The 17,501-nt window shown below is 41.3% G+C and overlaps 1 protein-coding gene across 1 annotated transcript; it reads left to right on the plus strand.

Annotated features, from left to right (window-relative positions):
* Positions 1–1,405: 1,405 nt before the first annotated feature.
* LOC103416979 (gibberellin-regulated protein 14-like) lies at positions 1,406–2,731 on the plus strand. The gene is made up of 4 exons (XM_008355187.3): positions 1,406–1,521; positions 1,655–1,693; positions 1,780–1,996; positions 2,302–2,731. Exons 1-4 carry the CDS (start codon positions 1,465–1,467, stop codon positions 2,439–2,441), a joined length of 453 nt encoding a protein of 150 aa, XP_008353409.3. The 5' UTR covers positions 1,406–1,464; the 3' UTR covers positions 2,442–2,731.
* The last annotated feature ends 14,770 nt before the right edge of the window (positions 2,732–17,501 follow it).

Genomic DNA, 17,501 nt, shown 5'->3' on the forward strand with positions numbered 1-17,501 from the left:
TTTGTTTCTAAGTTTTTTTTTATGTGCAGACCTCATGTGGAGGATATTAATTTACTTGGGATGACAGACACTGGGATACGAGGAGATGAGAAAATAGTTTAGTAGACAGGTCCCTGCTCCTATAGGGGAAGGTGGGTCGAACTCAAGGGTCAGATTTCGGGGCGGCAAACCGATAACTTGTGTATCTGTGAACTGTGATGATCACATTCATCAAGCAGCTGGAATGCATATCACTTTATCTAAATATAGCATAGATAATTTCTCTCCTTCAAGTTAATGCTATAGTATTATAAATCAACCACGTATTTTATTATTTTTATTTTTGAAATAACAGTATGTAATGAGTTTGAAATACATATACATACATAGCATGTCCTCCTTCAATGTCGAAGCGATTTACTTACACCAAGTATACGCAACTGAGGCTGAGTTCCAAACTATTAAGTTCAACTCCACTCTTTAAGGTGATAATTGTCCGATAATTGGCAATTATTGCCTCAATGAACAGTAATTGTCCGAGTGTATTTTTACTATGTAATAAAGTACCCAAACAATTGGCATTAAAAATTAATTTTTTTAATTATTAATTTTTTTTAATTAATAAAAAATAATATTATATCTAATTTCAAATTCTCTTAATTTAATTTTTTTCCAGATTCTTTTATAATTTTTAAATGAAAAATATAGATCATTGGATTACTTTTTTTTTTGCAATCCAACAACCCAGGTTGTGCCACGTGGGCTCAACATTTTTTCACATTTTTAATTTTTTTTTCTAAATTAAAAAAAAAAAACAGATTAATGTGGACCGTTGTATCTAAGAAATCCAACGGCCCACATGAACAGAAGCTAAGTGGGCCTGTAGCGTGAGTCCTTTCACCACTTTTTGCTCGGCTCATTCTCCCCCCACCACGCGTCAGACGTCAAAAAAAAAAAAAAAAAAAACAATAACGTGGCTAATGTCGGATCCACTCAGGACAGGCGGGAAGAATGGCCCGATAGCTTGGTCTGGAGGGTTGTGCCCACTGAATAGCTCGATTGATTTAGGTGGGCTGGAGCAGTTTTTTTTGGGGTAGGGAGATTGAATCACGCAATTATAAGGGTGATTGGGAGGAGTGGAGTCACTCTAACGCAAAACTGTGTGTAATATATTTCAGATATAAACCTTTTCAGTGATGTTGTTATCTCCTCTCTTAGTATGAGAGACTTATTTTAATCAGATAACACAACTTTAACATTAAACTAATAATATAATTTTATGTGTTTAATTTTTAAACATGTTATTGCGTTGACATATTGATGAAATGACTTAATTGGTGTAGGTAAGTTTTTCTTCTGCCTCTGCAGTTGACCAGCCCAACCTTTCAAAACTATTTATACCACCTCCCTGCTTCTCGTAAAATCATCACTATCGCAGTAGTCAGTACTTTCTTCTCAGCTCTTGACCTTTCCAGCTGTTTAACAATGGCTTCCAAAACCGTGCTCCTTCTCTTTGCAACTGTTCTCCTTTTCACTGCTAGGGTAATTATCTACATCCCTCCAAACCCTAGCATTTTTTTTTTCCCTCATTAATTAGTATTATTGATTTTTTTTCAGTTTAATTTCCAATATATTTTGGCGTGTCTAAAGTGATTTGATATCCTTGTTTTTGTAGGCTTCATCACTTGATGATCATGAGGAACTCGCGATTAAGGTACTTTTAATTATATACTCTAAACAAAAATTTCAATTATTGCTAGAAATTTTGACCTTCAATGTTGCGAAATTCTTTATTTTCAGTCTACTTATGGCAATGCACCAGCGCCACAACCTCTGGTCAAGGCACCCAGTCCACCCCTTGCCAAGCCACCGTGTCCACCACTAGCCAAGCCACCATCTCCACTATATACCAAACCTCCATCTCCTGTCAGCCCCCCAGTGAAGCCACCAACTCCTGTCAGTCCCCCAGTGATGCCACCCACTTACCCACCACTTCCCCCGGTCAGGTCCAAATCAGGTAAATATTTTTCTCACTACCATACAGGGAACTAAAATTTGTTTTCTTTACTAATCTAAATCCTTAATTTTGTACTAATTACAAAATGTTTTGCCTAACTGGTTCTATAGTCCCGCGAACTCGTCCAGGAGTTATATTTTAGTTTGTGGACTCTATTTAAGTTCACGTATAACTTAAGAACGTCGCATGTGAACAAGTTCACGGACTAAAACGTAACTCGTGTGCTAGCTATATCGGAATTAAAAACCCTAAATGTACTTGGTTAGTTTGTGATTAAACTTGTTTTATTACACTTTGGTGGTCAGATTGCGTCCCATTGTGTGAGAAGAGGTGCATGCAGCATTCAAGGAAGAGGCCGTGCATGAGAGCTTGCACGGCATGCTGCGACCGCTGCCGCTGCGTTCCTCCGGGAACATTCGGCAACGAGGAAAAATGCGGCCAGTGATACACCGATATTGTCATCCATGGCATCAGAACCAAATGCCCTTGAATTTAAGTAAACCCCTCGTTTCTTAATTCTATCATCTTTTTTAGAGTTAATTTAAGGTCGTTTGGCAAGGTGTTTAATAAGGTAATATTTAAGCATTGTATGTAATAAGGAAGAATATTTAAGCATTGTATGTAATAAGGAAGAAAGACAGGGAGGAAAATACATGGTTATTCTTCCTTCGGCCTTTCTAGAGTGTACTGCTTACTGCATGTGTATTGAATGGGATAAATTATTAATTAGTACTACTATAGTATGTATTCAATTTCAACTATCACATGGTAGATGCACACTGGGGCTTACGGGTCCAGGGATTATTCGTAGAAAATATACATGTGAAAGTTTTTCGATGATTATTCGACTGTTTTGTGCGGGTTTCTTTACACTTATAAAATATTTAGTGTAATACATTGTAGACATCGAAATTTCGGTAAATAAATGTTGACCGATAAATTAAAGTGTCAACGCTCATGTATTACATAAATTCTACACGTAGCGTGCGACTCAACGAAAATTGAAATGAGTTGGAAAAGTCATCAAATAGGACACGTGTCAACACCTGGCAGAAACAACTTAGTTCATCTGGGATATTATATTCAAAATTAGGCCTTGGAAAATTCTATAAATACAAGCCCATTTCATTCATTTGAGGAACCAAAATCATTAGGCAAAATTCTTGAAGCTCTGAAGCTCTGAAACTCCGAAGCTCTCAAGCATCCAGGTTCCCGAAGAATCAAGAAAGCCTTCTTCGTTCTTCGTTCATCGTTCTTCCAAGATCAAGCCCCAACGGCCCTTTGGATCAACAATCATCCACCAATTCAAGATCAAGCCCCGACGGCCCTTGAAGAAAGTGTTCTTCGTTCTTCGTTCTTCGTTCATCCTAAGATCAAGCCCCAACGGCCCCTTGGATCAACAATCATCCACCAATTCAAGATCAAGCCCCGACGGCCCTTGAAGAAAGTGTTCTTCGTTCTTCGTTCATCCTAAGATCAAGCCCCAACGGTCCTTTGGATCAACAATCATCCACCAATTCAAGATCAAGCCCCGACGGCCCTTGAAGAAAGTGTTATTCGTTCTTCGTTCATCGCTCTTTCAAGATCAAGCCCCGACGACCCTTGAAGATTCGTTCATCACTGTTCTTCAAGATCAAGCCCAAAAGCCCTTGGAGATCCGTTCATCATTGTTCTTCAAAGATCAAGCCCAAAAGCCCCTTTGAAGATCCGCTCAAATCCACCTTCAAGATCAAGTCCACGACCCTTGAAGAACGTTCATCCTTAGATCAAGCCCAACGACCCTTTGGATCAATCAAACATCCACAAATCAACACCTTTCAGAGATCGAATCAGAGGATCAAATTAGAGAGAGATTGTAACCCAAAATCATCAAACACAAATATTTGTTTATGCGCGTTGTTCTTGTCTTTTTCGTTTCAGGAATTTTCCGTGTTCACAAATTGGCACGCCCAGTGGGACCATCTCTACCTCTCATCTCTTTCTCCGTTCAAGGAATCCAAGCACACCTCAAAGTCAATGGCATCAAGCAAGGGACAAGCCGTTCTCGCAACCACTGAGGGAAGGATCCTAAGCACTTCTGCCGCAAACGGACAATCCATTGGCGCCACAACCGCTCCTCAACATGCCACTTCAAAACTGGTGCCGCTAAAAGAGCAAGGGGAGCATCCAAGGTGTGAGTCTGTCATCAACTTGACCTCGCTGGGGGCACCGAAGCATGATGCTGAGGCACACAAGATGACATCCCAAACCAGCCAACGACGTTCTTCATCAGCATCCTGGATGTCTAAAGGAAAGTCACGTCTATTGGTCGCACAAGTCATGACTATCGGCGTTACCTCCGTTGAAGAACAACTGGCTCAAATGAATGAAGCGATTGCAAGGCTAACACAGATTGTGGAAGAAAAAGACTTGCAAATCGCAGCATTAGTCAACCGACTGGAGGCGCAGGACAACGAGAAACCCGACCCAGAGGATGATCCACTAAAGGGAGGAGCTAGCGGAGACGAAGAACCTCCGGTGAAGAAAATCGATGGGAAGCCGAAACCAGACCAAGTAGCGGCACTCATGGGATCTCTTTCTATCCAGCAGCTGCAGGAGATGATCACCAACACCATCAAGGCACAGTACGAAGGGAGCTCACATACCTCCTTGTTCTACTCGAAGCCCTACTCCAAGAAGATTGATGCCCTGAAGATGCCAAGGGGTTATCAACCACCAAAGTTCATGCAGTTCGATGGAAAAGGAAACCCGAAACAGCACGTTGCCCACTTTGTTGAAACTTGCAACAACGCAGGGACCGAAGGGGATTACCTCGCCAAGCAGTTTGTGCGCTTGCTGAAAGGAAACGCCTTTGAGTGGTACACAGACCTAGAGCCTGAGTCCATCAACAGCTGGGAGCAATTAGAGCGGGAATTCCTCAACCGCTTCTACAGCACCCGTTGCACTGTGAGCATGCTAGAGCTAACGAGCACAAAGCAGTGGAAGGACGAGCCAGTCATTGACTACATCAACAGATGGCGCACTCTAAGCCTCGACTGTAAAGACAGGCTCTCGGAAACCTCTTCAATCGAGATGTGCATCCAAGGCATGCAATGGGGTTTGCAATACATCCTTCAAGGCATTAAACCACGGACTTTCGAGGAATTGGCCACTCGCGCCCATGACATGGAGTTGAGCATCGCCCATCATGGGAAGAAAGAACCGATCGCCGACTACAAGAACGACAAAGTTCTTGGGCCAAAGTTGGAGAAGACTGCGTGGAAACCCACCAAGGAAGCAATGACGGTCAACACAGTTCCCGTCAAAATCCCTACACGAGGCAAGGCGATTCAAACCGAAGCTTTTCGTGATCAAGAGATGCGTAGACGGACCTTGAAGGAGCTTGAGGAGATGACTTATCCATTCCCCGACTCTGATGTGGTTGCCATGTTAGAAGACTTGCTGGAAAAGAAGGTGATTGGTTTGCCTGAGTGTAAACGGCCAGAAGAGATGAATCGCACTGACAGTCCAAGGTACTGTAAATTCCACCGTTTCATCAATCATCCGACAGAAAAATGTTTCGTGCTGAAAGATCTCATCATGAAGCTGGCTCAGAAAGGAATCATCGAGCTAGATCTTGACGATGTGGTGGAGTCAAACTATACCACCTTCACTTCTGGCTCTTCCGACTCAAAGTTTTCACCTCAACCGCTGGGGGCATGCTCCAAGCCAAGCGAAGTTAAAGTATGGACTCAAGTCACTCCTAAGAAATTGCACAAGAAGCATACGTCTCCTCCACATGTCTGCCAATCGGAAAGGGGGCAAAACAGCTCTTGTCAACCTTCAAAGCAACGTGAACGTGTTGAAGATGAGGAAATTTCGACACATAGATCGTCCATCCCCATCATGATGCGTGATTTCTTTCCTGAAGACTTCTTCAACTACTCAGTCAAGGCTCCTTGCTATGAAGATTGCGAGGAACGACTCTCTCAGATCGCTTGACGAACCAATGCTCCTTGGTCGCATGAGCCTAAACTGCATGGCACAATGCTCCTTGTTCGCATGAGCCTAAACTGCACGAACCAAAGCTCTTTGTCCGCACGAGCCTAAACTGTAGGACACAAAGCTCCTCGCCTGCACGAGCCTAAACTGCATGGCACAACGCTCCCGGTCTGCACGAGCATAAAAGGCAACACCAAAGCTCTTTGTTCGCACGAGCCTAAACTGCACGAACCAACGCTCCTGGTCTGCACGAGCATAAAGGGCAACATCAATACTCCTGGTTTGCACAAGTTTAAAAGGCGACATAACATGCTCCTTGCCTGCACGAGTTGAAATTGCAAACGGCACAAAATTCTCCTTGCCTGCACGAGTTGAAACTGCAAACGGCACCAAAAGAAAATACCAAGAAAAAAAAAATGTATTTTGAACTACGTTACGACTTGATCTCTTCTTTGGAGAGGTACGTAGGCAGCTTGAATATTCAAAATTTCGAGTTCAGTCACATCAAAATATAAATAAATGTTTTATTAAAGAAAGTCAATTTTATTACAAAGGTAACAATATATAGTTCTTTGTAATGTGTGTGTATATATATATATATATATATATATATATATATATATGTTCTTCAAAAAAAAAAAAAAAAAAAAAGGTTTGATTAAAGTTTCATTGATGAGGGTCAATTTCATTACAAATTTATTTTGTTTAAAAAAAAAAAAAATCAAGACTAGCAGGTGGACCTCAAGGCCCGGGACATAAACTCTTGTACATTGGGCTTTGGCGATGGCCTCCATTCCACCACTTCAATCCTCAAAGTTCCAGAAAGGCAGCAGACCCAAAAAAAAAAAAAGGACCAAAACACAATACGGAGCGTTTTGAAGTTTCTCTGAGGCCGAGTATTTGAGACAAATTGATTCTCAAATGGCCTTCTCGCCGGACCACCAGATCAACGGCAACACCAAAACCCACATCTCAAAAAAAAAAAAAACCCAAACTTTCCCCAAATTTCATCACTGCCGCCGAAATCGCCGCCGAATTCTCCCACCACGACCCGAACGTCGCCCGGATCAACAACGGCAGCTTCGGCTCTTGCCCCGCCTCCTTGATCGAAGCCCAGCGGCGGTGGCAGCTCAAAAAACCTCGCCCAGCCCGACCATTTCTACGTCAACGAGCTCAAGAAGAGGAATCATGAGACTATCGGCACGATAAAAAAGCGGCGACAGGGCAGGTCGCCAGAAGTCTGATGGCACACGATCAAATGACGGGTCCGAGTTCATCGTCCTCTTTAAAAGAAAATCTCCAGATCTCCAGATCCAAGTAAATCTCCAGATCTCCTCGCGGCGATCTCCAGATCCAAGCAAATCTCCAGATCCAAACAAATCTTCTTCTTCTCTCTTCACATGTTTCCATTATTTCACATCGCCAAGTTTCACTGCTTCCGTTATAGCCGGAGCTCACTCCGTATGGTAACAGCCATGTCTGTACAGACCGTCGCGTCCGCCGTATCATCGCCAGACCACGCTGTCGAGAAATGGTTTTCGGTGCCGGAGCTCCGACTTCGAGACCACCGACTCACTGTGCCTCTCGACTACTCCGTCGATCGTACCGTTTCGCCTAAGATCTCAGTCTTCGCTCACGAAGTTGTTTCAGTTAGTAAAGAAGAACAACAATTGCCATACCTATTATATCTACAAGGTGGACTTGGATCTGAGGCCCCCGACCAACTGAATCCAGTGGATGGATACGTAAAGCAGGTGAAGAATTTCGTGTTATGTTGCTGGATCAGCGAGGAACAGAGTTTATTCGAGTACATCTTGTTTCTGATGCTGCACCATGGATACGTAAAGCATGTAAGAAGACGCTGGGGAAGACATGGGATTTCTTTAGGATGAGGGACGAGTAGATGAAGCACCCCGTGCTTTCCAATCAGCTCCACCACGCCACTCCTGGCCTCGGCATCACTCTCGTTGCATTCAGCGGTGAGCAGATCTACGACCGCCTCATATCAACATTTTGAGGCACCAAATATCAACGTTTTCAGAAACCCGAGATAGGGAGAGGCCAAGAGACACCTGGCGAAGATCCAACGGTCGCCGGAAGAATTTCATAGCCGTCGAGGCAGAGTTTTCGCGTTTTCTTGGAAACGGCTGCCTTTTCTCGCCTAAATGTGTCAGCGTTCGGCCGCCAGCAGCCGCGGATTTCATGCATTAACGGCGATGATTACAATAATGGGCCGACACTGAACTACCCATCAAGTGATCAAGGATTTAGCGGCGGAAATCGATGCCTTTTTGCGGCGGTGAGTCATTGCAGAGTTGACTGAACTCACAGAAAGGCGGAGGTGGGGATTTAGGCTTGTTGTCAGCTGATTTGCTCGGAAATATCGCTGTTTTGGCCAAGCAGCAGCGCGGCTGTCGATTTCTGCAGAAAACAATGGAGGATGCACCGAATAGGGGTGTGATTGATTTAATATTCTTGGATGCACCTTTTCTCCTCGTCCTCGTCCTCCTCTGCAAGACCTTTCCTTCTGCCCAGCAAGGATGATCAGCCACGAACTCCACACCTCCGGCTCCCTTTCTCCATCCCTGATATGTATTGCTAGCTGCCTTCGTCTCCTTACTACTCGTTGTCAGATCGCTGCGGCTGCTGCCCGTCGTTGTTTCGAGGCTTCCACTGGCTGCAGCAACTGCACCTCCCCCGTCAACACCTCCCCCGATCGCAGCAGCAAGCTCGACCTCGTGCCCACCATGGCTGAAGCACCGGTGCTCCGAAGCCCTCTCCAGCTCCCCATCCTCTCCTCCTTGCTCCGCCATGGCCGCGGTCTTTGAATGAGATTGACAAAACCGAAGTTTGACAATCCACATCCAAAGACCTCCTCCGTCTCTTGCCTCGCAGCTGCCAACAACTTCAAAGACCGTTGTCAAACGACTAGCCGGCCGAGAAGCTCTTCCTCAAACTCGAGCTCCGCTCCCTGCAGAAGTTCCTCTACCCATCACCCAAATTTATACAGAAAAAAAAAAAAAAAAAAAAAAGTGGTGGTGCATCTGGCACCACGTGAAAAAAGGAGAATGGTGCATCTGGCACCATAATTAAAGGCAAAATATATATATATATAATAATAATTAAAAAAAAAATATATATATATATAATAAATTAAAAAAAAAATTGATCTTTGGTGCGTCTGGCACCATGTGACAAAAGAAAAAAGAGAAAAAAAACAAAAGAAAAAAAAAAGGGATGGTTGTACAGCGTCAAAAGAAAAAGAAATAATATATATAGATATATATATATAGCAAAAAAAAAATTGCATTGAGAGAAATAAAGTCCATTTTATTTATTTTTCTGGAAATTTTGCATAAATTTGCATTATACATACCTTAAAAAAAAAAAAATCAAATCAAATCAAATTTACAAGAGGGGATCTTCAAGGACGATCAGGTGCCGCCTCACCACTCGGCAGAGCTCTATAAATGAGAGGCGCTGGAGGTTGACTGTTTGAAGCCTCACCACTCGGCGGAACTCCAGGAAGAAGAGGAGCCAAAGGTTGATCATTCGGAGCTTCACTACGCGGTACAGCCCCAGAAGACAAAGGCAAATGTTGTTGGAACAAACCCACAAACCTCCGATGATCAAGTAAAATCTGACCATCAGATTCCTGCATCTGGTCAATTTTCCTCTTCATGTTTGTGGCATAGTTGTGTGCGAGCTTGTGCAACTGTTTATTCTCATGCTTGAGCCCCCTAATCTCCTGTTTGAGACTCATCACTTCAGCCGCCAACGATTCAACTTGACGGGTTCGAGCAAATAGGCGTTGGGCCATGTTGGACACAGAACCCGCACACTGCACACTAAGAGCCAGAGACTCCTTAACAGCCAACTCATCAGACCGCCTGGAAAGTAGTCTGTTATCTTTGGGGGTGACAAGGTACGGGCCACCACCGCAGCAGTCATATCATTCTTCATCACCGAATCCCCAACGGTAAGAGGACCAGTAGGGGATATGAAGGATGGGCGCCATATGTTGTCTGGAGAAGGCGGGACTGCCTCTTCACCAAGATTCAAGTCAAAACGACGATCGGAGGGTCCTGACATTTTCAAAGTGTTGAAGAAAGAAGAGGTCGGACGAATCAAGATCTTAGAAGAGCAAGAAGGGAGTTTTCATAAGTAAAATTCAAGTGTGCTTTGAAACGAACAACGTGCCTCTATAAAAAATCAGCACTCGACGGGATTTCAGAGATCGAAGAGGCGAGCTCAGAATTCGAAGAGGCCATTCAAAAATCGAAGAGGCAAGCTCAGAAATCGGAGAAGCATCTTGCTTTTCCAGACGCATCGGCACCCGTCACACGCAAACTCAGCTTTGCGAAAATCACGGGCAATTTGTCGAAGCGCCGATCCCAGATATCGAAGAGGCGCCAGTCTTTTTCAGCCACGTCAGCACCCATCGCACGCAAACTCAGCTTTGCGGAAATCACGGGTAATTTGTTGAATCGCTGATCCCAGTTATCGAAGAGGCGCCAGTCTTTTTCAGCCGTGTCGACACCTATCACATGCACACTCATCTTGACGGAAATTACGGACAATTTGTCGAAGATTTCTGATAAAGAAGAAAGCACGTGAAGCCATATAGATCAATCACGCATTGGTTGCCGACACGAGTGAAAGAATAGTACCTCTACAGGTATCAAAGAACTTCCTATAATTGTCTACCTTCGCCTTCCATAGCAAGGCAGACATACAGAGCCTTTCTTCATCTCCAAAAAATGCTTTCCCAACGAAGCCTCTCGAGTCATTCAATGTTCCTTATTCCTTGGGGTACCTCTGCAAGCCAATGACTCCAAAGCAAAAGTATCTCATATCACCAGGGTAGAAAGCAAGAGTATCTCATATCATGAGTTCTCCCTGTCCTTTCCTTTGTCCTTGTTCTTACCTACAAAGACAAGGATAAAGAAAATAATATGCCGGAACTTCCACTCAAACTCGGGTAAGAAACCGACTGCTTGGAACCCTTCCCTGATTGCCTACCTAGCACTGCTCTCGAGTACTCGTCTCCCACTGCTGCTGTACTTCCAAAGAAGCTGCCACATCTGCCTGGAGAACAGATAAGGCAAGTGAAAATGATACCTTGCAGCATGTGGAGACAAGGTGCAGAAGGAACAAGCAGAGAAGAATGCAGTCTGCACAGTTAACTCAGCAGAAGGAGTCCGAGCTGAAGAACTCAAGAAGCTGCCATATCTGCCTGAAGAAACAAGCAGAGAAGAATGCAACATGCTCAGTCAACTCGGCAGAAAGAGTCTGAGATGAAGAACTCGTTTTGACCCTCAAATTCTTGGGTCGACTTACTAGGCGTTGTGGGCTGCACGTGCCGATTCACCACCCTTGAATCAAATCCTTAAAGATCAAGTCACCAACTGGAAGAAGAGTTCATCAATCTTGAAGATCATACCGTTGACCAAACTGCTCAGGTGTGAATTAGAAAGATTGAACAGAGCAACAAGTCGTCACCTTCACCTCGTGCCTGCTTGTCATGTGTTCGAGTCAACCTTCAAGAATCAAGCCTCAACGGCCTTTGAAGAAGTTTCCAGCCAAATTCAAGATCAAGCCTCGACGGGCATTGAGGAAATCACAAGTCCGATTCAAGATTAAGTGTCTACCACCCTTGAATCAAAACCTAGTTCAAGAATAAGCTGTGGAAAATCAACAATTGGAGGAATCCAGAAAATCCTCCGACCCAGTTCAAGATCAAAGCTGTGGAAAGTCAACAAGCGCAACAAAATATGTGCCGATTCACCCACTACCAAAGCCAAAGATCATCTACCACATGAAGCTCCTTGTGGTCTAATTTCAACCTTCAAGATCAAGCCTCGACGGCCCTTGAAGAAATTTCAAACAAAAGTTCAAGAACAAGCCTCAACGGCCCTTGAAGAAATCTCAAGCCCAATTCAAGATCAAGCCTCGACGGCCCTTTGGATCAACAACGTCGACAAATCCACACATCCAACCGTTCTTCAAGATCAAGCCCAAAAGCCCTTGAAGATTCGTTCATCACTGTTCTTCAAGATCAAGCCCAAAAGCCCTTGGAGATCCGTTCATCACTGTTCTTCAAAGATCAAGCCCAAAAGCCCCTTTGAAGATCTCCAGCCCAATTCAAGATCAAGCCTCAACGGCCCTTGGATCGACATCTACAGTAGGGGACTTCAAAACGCATCTCCTACACGTGACAAGCACATGTATACGACGCGCCTTGAAGTTGGGGCATTTGTAGACATCGAAATTTCGGTAAATAAATGTTGACCGATAAATTAAAGTGTCAACGCTCATGTATTACATAAATTCTACACGTAGCGTGCGACTCAACAAAAATTGAAATGAGTTGGAAAAGTCATCAAATAGGACACGTGTCAACACCTGGCAGAAACAACTTAGTTCATCTGGGATATTATATTCAAAATTAGGCCTTGGAAAATTCTATAAATACAAGCCCATTTCATTCATTTGAGGAACCAAAATCATTAGGCAAAATTCTTGAAGCTCTGAAGCTCTGAAACTCCGAAGCTCTCAAGCATCCAGGTTCCCTAAGAATCAAGAAAGCCTTCTTCGTTCTTCGTTCATCGTTCTTCCAAGATTAAGCCCCAACAGCCCTTTGGATCAACAATCATCCACCAATTCAAGATCAAGCCCCGACGGCCCTTGAAGAAAGTGTTCTTCGTTCTTCGTTCTTCGTTCATCCTAAGATCAAGCCCCAACGGCCCTTTGGATCAACAATCATCCACCAATTCAAGATCAAGCCCCGACGGCCCTTGAAGAAAGTGTTATTCGTTCTTCGTTCTTCGTTCATCCTAAGATCAAGCCCCAATGGTCCTTTGGATCAACAATCATCCACCAATTCAAGATCAAGCCCCGACGGCCCTTGAAGAAAGTGTTATTCGTTCTTCGTTCATCGCTCTTTCAAGATCAAGCCCCGACGACCCTTGAAGATTCGTTCATCACTGTTCTTCAAGATCAAGCCCAAAAGCCCTTGGAGATCCGTTCATCACTGTTCTTCAAAGATCAAGCCCAAAAGCCCCTTTGAAGATCCGCTCAAATCCACCTTCAAGATCAAGTCCACGGCCCTTGAAGAACGTTCATCCTTAGATCAAGCCCAACGGCCCTTTGGATCAATCAAACATCCACAAATCAACACCTTTCAGAGATCGAATCAGAGGATCAAATTAGAGAGAGATTGTAACCCAAAATCATCAAACACAAATATTTGTTTGTGCGCGTTGTTCTTGTCTCTTTCGTTTCAGGAATTTTCCGTGTTCACATACATGTTAGGCATATCTCGTCAGGTTGTAAAGACAACACTCAACAAATTCTCTTGATATTGCTCATAAGTGTCTGACAAATGTCTTAGTGAATAAACTACACTCGAAAAAATCTCTTGATCTCACTCATCAAGTGTTCAACAAATGCCTCAGTGAGTTAACTGAAATTTCTTTTGAGCGCGAATGTTTCATGCTCTGTTTCTATTAAAAAACTTAAGAACTTTTAACACGGATACCAATCAAGATTCAAATCTTGTATTTGCACTAACATATGATATTATATATATTGTAATTTTTTTTTTGGTCAAACGATAAATTTTGTTAGACTAGAAGAAAAAAGTTCATCAACCACGATGAATGCTTGTGGTAGATTGCAATCCACCACGAACATGGTCCTCGTTAGTAATCTGGATGTGATAAAAATTGTTGATTTCTACCACGGGCTAACACCACATGCTATGGCCGTTGTGGATTATACATTAACCACAGTCAACGCCTGTTATAAAAAGATTCCAAATTTTTTTTTTAAATTAAAAAAAATATTAAGATACATATATATACACACACACAAAATTGCACATTTACTACAATATAATAATTTTACACAAAATCACATACTAAAATATTACAAACTGTACACTAAAGCTAACCATAGAACTAATGAGTTATACTGAGAAATAAGATACTATCCATGAGGGTACCAAACAGAACATTGTCACTTGAAGACTTTTCATTTCTTTGAACACCTCCGATGACATGACTTTAGGAGTGAAATATTGCACTTAATGCTTGAGCCTCATCAATTGTTGTCTCTCTATCTGCATGGACATAAGCATCTGCATAGTCTCCAACAGTCCACACATGAAGCCAAAAATTAACCAGTAAAGACTTGCACAGATATACAAAATTAACTCCAACAAGAGCATGTAGTGCAAAATTAGCATTGCATATGCAGAGAATGGAGCAAATGCAGCCAAGAACTTACTTACAATCATCAAGTTTCTAGATATTCTTCTCAACGGCACTACCTCCAAAAGTAGCATTTTATGTACAGGTTCTGGCTCTAAACCTTTCTACGCATGTATTCCTTTGCAATTGAACTCTTGACAAATTATAATACGGAGAGAACCTTAAGAGAAGATAAACACATGATTAGATCATGAACCTACTGAATAGAGCCACTACATATATTTCTGCAAATATGTACTATATAACAAATAATTTTTTTTAATTTTTTAATTTTTAATAAATAATAAATTTTTAATTTTTAATTAATTAAATTTTTTATTTCAATTAGTGAAGGAGTGGGCCCTACCCTCGCCATATCAGCATTTAACAGAAAAGTTGACAGAGATATGACATTGCAATAAATTCAAAAATGAGGTGTGACATTGCAATGTTTAAAACATAAGATATACAATTGTTATGCAACTCATAGTTGAGGTGGTTTTTAGTAATTTACCCAATTATCTGACATCTTTGTGTTTTGGTTACATGGGAAGAAATCAATCTCTTCCTAGTCCTATATTGTTACACTATTTTTTTCGGTTTGCCTATTTACAACTAGTGATATTTGTTTTCGCTTTGATTAAATGTTTTAAAGTTTTTTGACATTTCATGATGAGTTTGATGTTAAATTGTGACTCAATAATTGTACAGTTTAGGCTATCATGAAATTAATAAAAAATATGGTTGTATAAAAATTAATAAAAATAAATAATAAAAAAAATTGGTATATCATGAAATCATGGAGACAAACTCTCCTTACCCAGATTTTGGCCAGTTTCAATTCAAAAAATAAAAAATAAAAAAATATGGCCACAGTAATAAGTTGTGGGCCCCCAATTAAGCGATGGGCAGTTGGACCTATTTTATTGGTTGGATGGGCCTTGCCCTATGTTCAAGCTAGGTCCAAATATTTTGTTTTAATATTCTATTTCGAAACTTGTAACTAACGTCATTTGATTTGACTAGGGTTTCATGACATTGCACGTGATACCATTTGCCGCATGCATGTGCAAGAATACGAGAAACAGTTCCAGTGCAAGAATATATAGTAGTTTTTGTTTGTTTGAAACTTCAATAGTAAAATGTAAAATTATGTTCAAATGTCCACTGTCAATGGCATAAATTTAATTGATCAAAGTCAATTAAAATGATAATTAAAGAAGTCGTATTACTATCTTAACATTAAATAATAAATCCTTTTGATTAAATATATGGTTCATTGTCAGTTCATTTTTGAAGTTGGTGTTGCTCGTTGTCAAATAGTGTCTTTATGGGTTTCTGCGTATAAGTTTTAATCAAGAATGGAGTTTTTTTTGGCTTTGGTTTGGAGTGCCATTTCAATTCTCTGAGTTTGAGTGTGGATGACTTCAAGACTTAGATGCGTTCCTTTGTTTATTCTCGGACATGTCTCTCTCTCAAATCCACATGTACGATGACAATTAGTTTGGCCATGTTGGACTTTTATTTTATGTTAAGGTTTCTTTGGATTGAGGACCTCTTTTTTGTTTTGTGATTTTGGTGTTAGATTTGTCGCCTCTATTGCTTTGTGGCAAATTTTTACCGCTCCACTTAGTTTGGTAGCCGTGTAGGGGTTTAACTTATTTTTTAGTTGTGTAAATTAATCTCCACATTAAGAAATTGGTCATTGAAAAAGGTGTACCCATATGACACCCTTATGTATTTGTTCAGTTCGTACTTAATAAATCGTTGCTTGTCAAAATTTATTTATTTATTTATTTTATGGATAACCTCTTCAATGTTGTCTCAAATAACCTCTTTGATATTTATATCGGTTCTTAGTTTTATAATAAAACCTCTTTGGAATTGTCACCCTTGCAGTCCAGCAAAACACATTGATACAACTCATCATGCAATATGCTCAAGCAAACATCTGAACCCTATAGTGTTTGTTTTATCCCCAAAAACAAGAACAAAAAAACAAGAATTGTATCATCGAAATCAGCTTCACTGAAATTTTCCAGAATCTACAAACACACAAGTACACAGAGAAAAATCTATGAAATTGCATGTATAAATAGGTGAGAACCAACCCAACAAATTGCAAACCAATTCAGCTTTCCACTGTTCGTCGGTCCAGCTTTCGTGCATCAACATTTTATACAAAAAATGGCTTTCCAGAACCAAAAGCTTGCAGCTATTTTCTTCATTTGGGTTACAGTTGCTAGCATGGTGCTGGCTGTTTCTGCAGAAGTTAGATCTCCAGCCCCTCCCCCATCTGCAGCACCAAGTTCTCTAACTACAGCATTTCCAGTGTCGATGCTGATTGGTTTTCTAGGGTTCATCATTTATCTCTTTTAAGCCTTTTGGCTTAGGCTACGTAACCATGTTTGTGTTGCTGTTGGATCTTCTGATGTGCATGCCAAACATGTCATATACAGTTTTCTGTATTAATAATGTGTGTAGCAGCTTTGCTTACGCATTTCATATACGATTTTCCCCTTTTTTAATATTTCCGTATAATTATCTATCAAGTGAATTCCGAGTTAGTATTGTGTAGTACTGGAACACGTTGTGTGGCATAATCAATTCCATTCTGTGAATTGGTTATTGATATTAGACTTTAAAGTATAAACTCGTCATCCACTCGTATTATGAACCAGTGAGACGATCCATTATCGTACAATAATTTTGTAGTAGATCGACTGTGCTTCAAAAGACAACGGCAGAGGAGAATAAGGAGGCACTTTCTCTCCTTCAATATAGGGATCCAAAACAAGTTAAAGACAAAGTCTGCAAGTAGCTCGGATGATATTCCTCCCCAAACTTTCCTATTTTTGACTAAGTTAATTGAAAAGCCAACTTGTAAGGAGCTGCCATTCCCTTTAAATTTTAATTTTAGCTAATTACCTTTTAGAGCTTTTATAATTGGCCAAACTTCCTTCTAAATTTTAATTTTAGCCAAATACCTCTTTGAACTTTTATAATTGGCCAATTTCCCCACTGATGCTAGATATTGAACTTTTATTCATCTTGGTCATGTGCATGGGAATGCCGAATGACAATTGTCTTAGGTAAAAGTGTAATTTTATCAGTATGTAGTCCAAATATTTTTCTTCTTCTTCTCTTCCGTTAGTTCACTACGCATACTCTTTCTTTGAATTTTACCCTAATATTGATAACTATAAATCTTCTCCATGGTGTTGCTTTTTTAGCAATATGTTGGGGTCGTGATGCCATTTCATTAGCCTACC

The sequence above is a fragment of the Malus domestica genome, chromosome 17 (genome assembly GCF_042453785.1).
Source record: "Malus domestica chromosome 17, GDT2T_hap1".
Lineage (NCBI taxonomy): Eukaryota > Viridiplantae > Streptophyta > Magnoliopsida > Rosales > Rosaceae > Malus > Malus domestica.